The sequence below is a fragment of the Diplotaxodon limnothrissa genome, linkage group LG1, assembly GCF_057381915.1.
Source record: "Diplotaxodon limnothrissa isolate DT_005_m linkage group LG1, D_limnothrissa_male_GT1.1, whole genome shotgun sequence".
Lineage (NCBI taxonomy): Eukaryota > Metazoa > Chordata > Actinopteri > Cichliformes > Cichlidae > Diplotaxodon > Diplotaxodon limnothrissa.
In genome coordinates, this window is record NC_140596.1 from 3,481,409 (window position 1) to 3,492,028 (window position 10,620).

Here is a 10,620-nt window from a genome sequence, read left to right on the forward strand (position 1 = left end):
CGTTCATGGCGAGCAGAACAAATCAGCGTTTGCTGTTCATGAAATTTATTCTACAAGTCATGACATGCAATAATAACAGAGAGCATGCTTCTGCAGCTCCTCTGTTTTATTAAAGTGGTGCTGCTTTCTTGTTGTAGCCCCTCCCACACCCGCCTGCATCAGTGGCTCCAGTTTGAGGCCCGCTGGCTTCACGTTGGTGCTAAAGAGCAGGTGGAGTTGCGGGGCCGCATCATGTTTTGGCTCATGTGTGCAGTTTGAAGGTTGAACGTAAAGCTGATAAATGTGTCTCCATCCACCATCAGAAGCGTTACATCCGGCACCAGAGCAGCATCGACACCGAGGCGCACGCCGCCAGTCTGGACACCACCCAGATGACCCCGCTAGGCCCCGGCAGCTCCAACGACGCCTGGGACCAGCTGCAGCCGAGCGCCGCCGCCCTACGCATCAAGGACCTGGACTTTTCTGACCTGCTGGACGAGGAGGACATCGACGTCCTGGACATAGACACCTTCGACAGCTCCGCTTCATCCTTCACCCTCTCTGGAATCCCTCCCCCTCCTCCTCCCCCTCCTGGCATGCCGGGGGCTCCTCCCCCTCCTCCTCCACCTCCTCTACCGGGAGGTCTTGCACCCCCTCCTCCTCCACCTCCTCCACCAGGAGGCCTCGCACCCCCTCCTCCTCCACCTCCACCAGGTGTCCCCCCTCCTCCTCTTCTTGAGGCCTCTCAGAAGAAGAAGAAGACGGTGAAGCTGTTCTGGAAGGAGCTGAAGCAGGCAGACGGACCGAAGAAGTGTCGCTTCGGTCGGGGGACGGTGTGGGCGTCTCTGGATAAGGTGGCGGTGGACACCGCCCGCCTCGAGCATCTGTTTGAGTCCAAAGGCAAGGAGCTCCCTGTAACCAAGGTGGGTGGATGATAGATTCTCTTAAAAAAAAACTTAAAACCCTGCCTGAGACCCACAGAGAGCAAAATGAGATGCACTCGAGAGGCTGTAAAAAGGCGGGCTGCAGAAAGAGTATCCAATGTCAAACACATACGAGCTCATTTAAAGCGGTCTGCCACAGTTTGACCACCAGGGGGCTCCAGCGGGCTGTAAAATCCCTTCACTTTTACACTTAATGTTTCAACTCAAACCACAAATTAAACAAGCAGTGAATACTAAACAGAAAATGAACATGATCAGTGTGTTTAGTTTAACCAATTATCAGTTTACCATTAAAAGTGATGATTGTTAAGAAGTGTTACTGTGTAACTTTATGACATCACAGGAAGCGCTGACACTGCTAGTCGCGCTCGAGCGGCTCTCTTCCAAAGCTGGAGGAGGAATTATTGAGCAGGAAAACTGTCGCACTCGTCGCGTTTCTAACATGTCGCTTGTGTGCAGAAAGGACCGGAGACCAAGAAGACTGAGATTCTGGTTCTGGACTCAAAGAGGAGTAACGCCATCAACATCGGTATGACCGTCCTGCCACCGATCCACGTCATCAAGTCGGCAATTCTCAGCTTCGACGAGTTCGCCATTAGCAAAGAGGGCATCGAGGTAGGGGTGACTTCCTGTGTGCGGACGGATCACAGTCTGATCCATCTGCTGTTTCATCTTCAACTTTAACGCTATGGGCCCTCTCTCTGTCCTGAGCAGAAGATCCTGACCATGACCCCCACAGAGGAGGAGAAGCAGAAGATCCAGGAGGCTCAGCTCGCCAATCCCGACCTCCCTCTGGGCACAGCAGAGCAGTTCCTGCTCACCCTGGCCTCCATCAATGGCCTGACCCCCCGCCTTCAGCTCTGGGCCTTCAAACTGAACTACGAGGCTCTGGAGAAGGTAAGCGAGCTGATTGCAGATCATTAGAAGATTTACACCTGAAAGTCACCTGAGTTCAGCTCAGCAAGATTACAGAAAAACTGGATCTGATTATAGTTAGGCTGTTATACTGCAATGCTGAGCCTGTGACTGTGTCGCCCCTGCAGGAGATAGCCGAACCGCTGTTTGACCTGAAGCTCGGCATGGAGCAGCTCGCCTCCAATCAGACCTTCAGGAGAATCCTGGCGACGCTGCTCGCCATCGGAAACTTCCTCAACAGCTCCAACGTGAGGAGGGACCCAACCCCACGCACGCACGCACATTCTAGTTTGATATCCTAGTGAGGACATAATGCTTTCCCTAGCCGCTCAGCCTAACCCTCAGCCTCACCCTAACACAATCCTAACTGTACCCACAAAGCTGTCTAAATAGACAAACACACACATGACAAGAGGTGTAGAAACTCAACTCTCGCAGCAGGAAATGTGAATCTCTCCATGGTTAGAAAAACTCACGTGCAGTTTGTATACGTCATTAAAGTAAACATACTTGCATATGAGGGATTTTACTGCTGCAGCAGGCAGTGATAACATATTCCAGACGTATCCAAATAAACTGAACAGCTGCTGCACAGAGTAGTGTGGTTGTCAGGTTAAAAACACTTTTCCCTGGTGGTTCAGCGACATGTGACAGCACTCTGACTGCAGCCAGTCAGCAGCAGGGAGGTCAGCGGTGCTTCAATCTGAGCCGACAGCAGCTGCTACACAACACGAGAGCCACAGCCTCACGTTTCCTTCACTGCACCCTGCTGTTCACAGACAGGCTGTATGCACGGTTACTCACAGGAAGATGGAAGCAGCTGTTTATTCCCCGACTTCTTTATAAAAACTGAATACATCGGTGTTTAGGAAGAGTTTTATGATCTGTGACAGTAAATGAACCAGGGCTTAAAATATTGAATGGCTGATTAAAAAGGATGTAGCAGCAGGTCTGCTAACAGCTGCTGTCCTCCTCACTTTATCACATCAAAGAGAACTGAACATAAACCATAGCAGGGCTGTTCCAGAGGCTGTGCATCGTGTTTGCTGCCCTAACAGAAGGGGATTGAAGGCACTGTTAGGATGTCGTCGCCATCTTCCTCATCATCACTGCACAGTTTAAACTGTAAAGGTTACAGACTAGCAAACCAAGCTAGAATAAATACACAGCAGCAGCATTTTACATTTCTAAAGGGAAAGCTCAGATTTTGCGGTACTGTCAAGAGGGAGGTTTGTGCTCTCAAACGGACTTTCGGCTGAAGCTTTCATTTGTGTTTATATATTTGCACGTTATTAAAAGTGAGATAAAATCAGGTTGAAAGAGCTTGATTTAAGCTTTATTTCCACGTGCTGGCACTCTGAATCAGGCCTTTAAAAAGCCTGCACATATGTATTTATTCAAATCCTCTGATGTACTAATTTATCATTGATAAATCAGTGGAGTCAGAAAAACAGATCCCAGGAAGTGATCCCAGCTGTTTGACCTCGCTGAAGTCACAAAGAACAGAGCGCTGCAGGGCTGTTTTGCTGGACACTACACCACGTCCAAGCTATTTCTGTGGGAATGTTGTAATATAATATCCCACAATGCAATGCAGTAGTGACCTGTGTCACAACAGACACTGCTGGATGGTGATGATCTATTAGTTCAAGTATCTTTACTTTACTGGGTGTAGTGTACTTTTCACATGTGCTAATCATTACTTGGATCATGTCATGGGTGGGGTTTGGTTACCATGGTTACGTATCTTCAAGCGGTAGTTCGTCTGGGATCTTAGATCTGGCCAATGAGACGCCTCTGTGATGGGTAAGAATCTCAAACACGTGCACGGTGCTTTGTTTACATCCAAACGTATCTCTGACAGCGAGGGCCAGTTTGTTATTCCTCTAAACAAAGAGTCAAGATTGGAGATTTCAGGCGGAGATCAAACATCGTCCTCTGAATCTGTGTGTGCGTGTGTGCATGTGTGTGTGCAGGCTAAAGGCTTTGAGCTGAGTTACCTGGAGAAAGTGGTGGAGGTGAAGGACACTGTTCACCGTCAGTCTCTGCTTCATCACACCTGTAACCTGGTGGTGGAAAATTACCCAGAATCCTCTGACGTCTACTCTGAGATCCCCGCCATCACCCGCTCGGCCAAAGTACAGTTCAGTCCTTCTCACCTTCACGCCGCCCTGATGTAAAATCGCCTGGTGCTGACTAGTTTACTTTTTTCTCCAGGTGGACTTTGAGCTGCTATCGGAGAACCTGGTCCAGCTTGAGAGACGCTGCAAAGCATCATGGGACAACCTGAAGGTGGTGGCCAAACATGAAACCAAAGCGGCGCTGAAGAACAAACTAACGGACTTCCTGAAGGACTGCACGCAGAGGATCATCATCCTGAAGGTCGTCCACAGGAGAGTCATCAACAGGTGACACATCAGCATGCGCGCGCGCGCGCACACACACACACACACACACACACACTGTCCTCGGCACGATGATGCACTGACCTCCTCCTCCTCCAGGTTCCACTCCTTCCTGCTGTTCCTGGGTCAGCCGTCTTCTTCGGTCAGAGACGTCAAGGTGACAAATTTCTGTCGGATCATCAGCGAGTTCGCTCTGGAATATCGCACCACCAGAGAGCGAGTGCTCACCATCAAACGGAAACGCGCAGTTCACCGAGAGCGCACCAAGACGCGAGGAAAGATGATCACCGAGGTAAGACTCTCCCCTGCATGTCAGAGGTCAGCGGCAACAGAATCACAAAATCTGAGTTACTTGATTTAAGCCAGTGCCAATCAGTTAACACCGTTATCTACATAGAATATCAAATATTTGTATTAATTAGAGAACGGCACCAAAGCCCACAGACTTCTAGCTTCCCAGGTTTGTAGTTTTTAAATAGCAGATTCACATAATGGTTGAATCTCACTGAACTTCTCGGATGATCTTTCAGTACAATTTAAACCACTGCAAACACACCTCTCAATCAGAGCCGCCACGCCTCCATCTTCAGGCTTTAATTAAATTCAAATGGACGAGGTATAAATCAGTTTACTGCCTGTGTGATTATTGCAAAGGAGGAAATCAGCTTCACAGACCAAAACATTTAGCGTTTAACTCTGCTGTAAAGTTGGATATTTTAACATGGAAGTCTATGGGGAGTGACTCACTTTTGGAGTATGCCTCCAGTGGCCACTCGAGGAACTGCAGTTTGTGACGCTTCTTCGATCCTTAGAGGATGCCACCAGAATTCACTGTTGAACAGAGAGGAATAAAAGAAAACATTTACAATCTAGAGATTAAATCACTGTTTACAGATATTATATTCTAAAGTGGGCTTATCCTCTTTCTCCCGTCCTCAGACGGAGAAGTTTTCAGGGGCGGTGTCACGTCCGGACAGCCCGTCCCCCGTTTCTATGGCAGCGGAGGCAGACCAAGATCAGGAGGAGGAGCATGAGAACATGAAGAACCTGCTGATCAGTCACAGCAGCACCCTGAACTGTGATCAGAGAGGCCTGAGGCGCTCCCGAGCCGTCCGCAGTAAGACCAGCAGCTTTCTTCACCTCCACACGACTCCCACAATAACTGACTGTCAGCGCCACGTTCACCTCCGGCATCAGTTTAACTTTAAGGCCGTCAGGCTCGTGCTGCTTTTGCTAGAAATGAGCGTTCAACCAGTAAAATCAGACATAGAGATCCGGTCTGCAGCACGACATTCCCCACATTTTGATGTCATCGGAGTGAGGACGCAGAAAAATGTGACTGCGTCGTGATTTGAACTCAGACACGCTAAATCAGCTTTTTCTTTTTTATTGGAAAGCATGAAAAATTGAATATTTTCACCTCTGCTGGAGCTGCAGAGAAAAAAGTGAAATCATTTTCTTTTGCTTAAATCTGAGTAGAGCCATCAGCGGCCGGCGCCGCTCCACCGGACGCTGTAGAAACGTCCTTCAGGGCTCATTCAGAGTTACTCTGGTTGGTTAAAATGAAAAAAAGTTTTCTTTTCCGAACATTTCCATCAACATAATGACTCCATTTATAAACTAACGTAATGAGCGATTGTTTCGGCACGCTCTGAATTAATTTCGTTTTTACTGTTAAATATTCGGACGTCTAGTGAGTCTGGCAGATGCTGCGTCACACTGAAATTAAGCCGAAAGTTAGAAAATTGGGATAAATACTACTAAACTCTGAACCAGTTCGAGCAGCTGGGGATGGGAACACCCAGGCGCCCTCGCCCTGCTCCTTATCGCGTTCCTGCTCGTGGCTAATGTTCCGGTTCTGGTCCTCAGGTCTCGGCCGGGTGGAGCCGCCCAAGATGTCTTTAGCCAAAGAAGACGAGACGAGCTCCCAGGACGACGCCACAGATGAGATCATGGACCGACTCGTCAAGTCTGTTACCCAGAATCCCTCCGGCAGATCGTCCAGCCCCAAGAACCGCAAGCGGTCCCGACTGAATAGGAAGTCCCGTGAGTATGAATTTACTTCTTAATATTGATTCCCTGTGACGTCATCAGATGGTGAGTGCGAGGACGTGCCTAATTTTTTGTGACCTTGCAGACTTGTGGGCGGAGCATTTAGGCTGTGTTGGCTTTGCTGAGCCTTCGGGTCTCCAGCCGTCCCTAACAGAGTGTAGTCGAGGCTTTATGTGACTTCAACTCCCAGGGTGCATTTCTGCAAAAGCAGTCTATTAGCTTAAAATCAGCATTTTTCATTTAAATGAGTCTCATGTAGTTCATCATCTGTCTGAAATGAGCGCCTGTCTCTTTAAGCTCCGCCCTCCATACGTGCTTTCTTCTAACTGGCTAACTTTCAGAAGCCTGCTGAGGGGCACCCGGAAGAAAAACCACATTTCTTTTTTTTCTTTTTTAAATCTTTCACGTTTATGTATTTGTTTATTTAATTTTAGTGAATTTTATGATTTTGGTCAAACACAGCTGAAGACTGTTTCACTCATGTTTAAATTTTTGCTTTTGAGAATTCTTCAAAGCTTCTTTTTGTTTTACTTTAGTCACTTTTTTCCACTCACAGTTTAAACTGACGAACGCAACGCTGCTTTCCAAAGGACGACCTGAAAAGCGAAACCTGAGCGAGGGGAAGCGGCTGCCCCTCACGTTCCCCTGCTGTGTTATTTAAGGTTTAGGGACCCGTCCTGCTGAAGGTCGAGTCCTCTGAGCTTCAGTCTGGTTCAGACTGCGTGGAGACACAACAGCAGCTGTGTGTCCAAAACAAGCTGATATCTGTGCAGCTTCATATCACTGTTTGCACTTCCTCAGTAAATCTGTCCACAGCAGCAGATAATCATCATCATCCTACTGCTGAGCGCAGGACACGATGAACTGCTGCTCGCAGGCTGCAGACTCATTTCTAAGTAACTTGGCGGCAGTGCGATAAACTGCAATCTTTGATTGGAACATTTTTGGAGTGTTTGACCTTCACGAGGTGTTTTAAAGCAAAAGACGCACAAATCTGCAGCTTCTGGCTTCTCAGATTCGAGGAGATGATGATGATGATGATTATTTACATTTGCATGACTAAAACTGACACTGTGCAAGAAACTAGTGCAGATTACATGAGTAATTAGTACATTTACGCTATAAATCTGAGAAAAAGGCTGAAAGATGGTATAATAGAGAAATATGTGTGGAATAGCACAGAAAGACGTGTTATGAAGACCTGTAGGAACGAGTTCCTGAAGCGTTCTCTTCTAGGAGCAGATAAATGGCTGGTTTTTTTTCTTCTTCCAAGTAAAATAGTTGTTATCAGGCAGAAGCTGGGAGTCGCTGGTCCACCCGAGCCTCCTCTTTGGTCTGTTCTAAGACGTAGGCAGGAGATATTTTAAACTTTTTATTTTTGGGCTGAAGATTTTCTGAAGAGTTTTGTGAAAAGAATCAAAATCAATGAAGAAGAAAGTTGAGCCCCAGCTTCCTGTAATGCTGACGTTGTTTCTGTGTGTTTCAGTGAGGAGGACTCTGAAGAGCGGCCTCAGTGTGGACGTGGTTCAGGCTCTGGGACTCAACAACAAGACGGCAGGAGACAGAGTCTGAGCTGCGACTGCAGCTGATCGATAAATCGGCGAACTATTGATTACAGAGACTGAACCCAGACCAGCTGAGCGGCTCCAGCAGACGTCGGGAGACGTGCGCTCTGCATTTGGAGACTCCTCCACCGGCACATCTGCCGCAGCTGTTCAGACACTTTGCTGTAGAAATAGTTGTGAGAAGAATTTTTCCCGCGTGACAGATTTTTACTGGTTTCCTGCAGCTTTGAAACATTTAGATGCTCACGAGGAAATCTGGACGCAGAGCTGCGGTCTTACTGAGAAATGAGTTTAAGGTGTCGTTGTCAGGTGTCCGTCCAGAACTGAAAGTGTGAGAGTCGGATAAATGAAATGCGAGCAGAAGCACAGCAAAGCCTTCGACCTCTCGAACTGCTCCCATGTTTGTTTTAACTTGAATCGCCGCTGGCTCTGAAGTGTCACTGTCTGTGTGTCTCTTCCTGTCTGACTCTCGGCTCGAGCTCATCGAGATCTCAAAACAGTTTCTGGGTTTTGAACACGTGGCACGCTCGGGCACGCCACCCCGGCTGTTTTAGAAGGCCGGCGGTTTGTTGTTTTGAAAGTTGTTTCTGGGTTTTTTTGGTGATTAGTTTAAATTGAAACTTTTGGTATTTTGTTACATTTTCACTGACTTTAAGATAACTTTGGGAAGTCCCCAGTTTATAGTCTGTGTGTTTGCTTTAAGTCGAGCATGGCCTCTCCGACACGCGTCGCTTGTACCTGCTCATTTTTGTTGTTCAGTCTTCTGCGTTACCGCCACCTGCTGGACTGGAGTGTTACCATAATCTTTAGAGCGCGTGTAAACAGACCATCAGCGATGTGAAGGAACAGTTTCGCTCCTTAAATTATAAACTGGGAATAAAATTTCACAGCTGTTCTTAATATGAACTTTTCCTAAATTTAAGTTTAAAAAGTATATAATAAGGGAGCCACAACAGTGTGTAGTTTCGGAGCACGTCTGCAAAGGTGGATGCAGATTTAATGCCAGAGAGACCAGTGAGATGATGCGCTTGAGTCTGAACATGACATCATGAGTGAAACTGGCATGGGAGCAGTCAGAGTTAGTTTTACTGGCCACGTCCAAACGCCCGTCCTCAAAAATGAAATCGAGGGAAAGAAGTCATCCGGCACATAAAACATTTTTAATTGGTGGGCTTTACCGCTGCTGTCAGGTGATCCAGGCTCCAGTTCTCTGCATGTCCAGTTTTTATGCAAAGCTAAGCTTTATTTTTACTGTCGTATTCCACAGGATGGACTCTTCTGTTAAAGGTTCGTTACTGGATGGCCTCAAATTCTTTATTTCACAGCCAAAAACTGTCAGCGAAGGATCAGGAAGAGTCTGAGAGTTCAGCAGAAATGGCTGCGAGTTTCCTCCCTCAGAGGGTAAACTTTAAAATTCAATAGAAACGACAGGCTGGTGAATATATTTAACTTATTGAAGTGTGTGAAATATCCTCACGTTTAGCTCATTAACTGGTCTGTTTTAACTTTAAACCCGGAGACTGTGAGACTTTAGAAAATATCATAATAAAATTACAATTTTAAACCTGTTTTCCTAAGTAAGTGAAAGTGTGTTTGATGGATTTGGAGGCAAATGTACTTCATAGAAAGCTCAGCTGACATAATTATCAAACAGCAGGGTCCATTTAGTGGCTGTTCTGAGGATTATCTGAGGAATACGTTGCAAATAAAAGGTCAGATTCTTGTTAGATTTGTCATCCTGAAGCTGAATTGCACTCCGACCTGCACAGAGTTGAAGAGTTTGCAGAGTTTGCTGTTGCAGCGTCACAAACAGCACAAAGGTGGTCTGTTTAAAAACTTGACAGTTGTATAGTTTTATTTAAATTCAAGGTGAACGTGGGCTAATCAGGTCAAAACACATGGCACGGACTGGAAGGCGTGGTCACACGGACTCGGGCCCTCGTGGAGGCGTGGTCTTCAAACCGATTAATGCTCAGTTTGGAAAATTTTAATCACACATGTTAAAAAAAAAAGTTGGATTAAAACCTAAAATCACTTACGTGGTACAAACATATGTGTGTGTGTGTGTGTGTGTGTGTGTGTGTGTGATTACAGGGACTAACAGTGTGCGTCGGTCTTGGTGTTTTTGGCACTCTGAGGTGTTTTTATGGTTTCTTTCTGCGGCTGACTTCAGGTCAGTTTGTGTGAAAAGCTTCTTCACATATTTTTTTTTTCATTCACAAACAGATGACGACTTTGTTTTAACTTAAAGAGCAAGACGAACATTTTATAAAAATATTAAATGGATGGTTGAATGTGTCGCTTGTATAATTAATAAAGATTTTTAAGAAGAGAGACGTGTTTGCAGTCTGTTCATTCACTCCACACAACAATATTGTCACGTTCCTCGTGCCTCATGTTATATTCTTCCACTGGACATCCACCCACTACACCTGCAGTGGCTCCACACCCTTCATTTCCCACAGATTAAAGCAACGCCTTCCTTTTCCACTCTGCATGCTAAACAGCTGCTCTCCAACACTTACAGCAGCCTCTGTGGGTTTTCAGCACGCTGGAATGACGCATTCAACAATGCAGCAATATGAAGCTGCAAACCAAAGACTGTAGATAGAAGATGGACAGCCAAAGCTTGTGTGTTAAAGAAACTGAGGTTACAAAAAGAAGCCTGAGGGGAAACAGATTCTTTAATCTGGTGATTTAAAACCTCATTAAACACTTTCCTGATGTGTGTATGGTCTAACCCAAGTTTCATGGTTGTAA

General features: G+C 46.4%; 1 protein-coding gene across 1 annotated transcript in view; it reads left to right on the forward strand.

Moving 5' to 3' along the window:
- The window catches only part of fhod1 (formin homology 2 domain containing 1), a 50,533-nt gene extending 40,346 nt beyond the window's left edge, over window positions 1–10,187 (forward strand). Inside the window, exons 19-28 of the mRNA XM_085358208.1 lie at window positions 303–902; window positions 1,383–1,538; window positions 1,638–1,820; window positions 1,967–2,086; window positions 3,815–3,976; window positions 4,056–4,246; window positions 4,343–4,535; window positions 5,183–5,360; window positions 6,113–6,289; window positions 7,782–10,187. Coding sequence (XP_085214334.1) covers window positions 303–902; window positions 1,383–1,538; window positions 1,638–1,820; window positions 1,967–2,086; window positions 3,815–3,976; window positions 4,056–4,246; window positions 4,343–4,535; window positions 5,183–5,360; window positions 6,113–6,289; window positions 7,782–7,867 — 2,046 coding nt within the window. The 3' untranslated portion in view covers window positions 7,868–10,187. The remainder of the gene's footprint in view (window positions 1–302; window positions 903–1,382; window positions 1,539–1,637; window positions 1,821–1,966; window positions 2,087–3,814; window positions 3,977–4,055; window positions 4,247–4,342; window positions 4,536–5,182; window positions 5,361–6,112; window positions 6,290–7,781) is intronic.
- The last annotated feature ends 433 nt before the right edge of the window (window positions 10,188–10,620 follow it).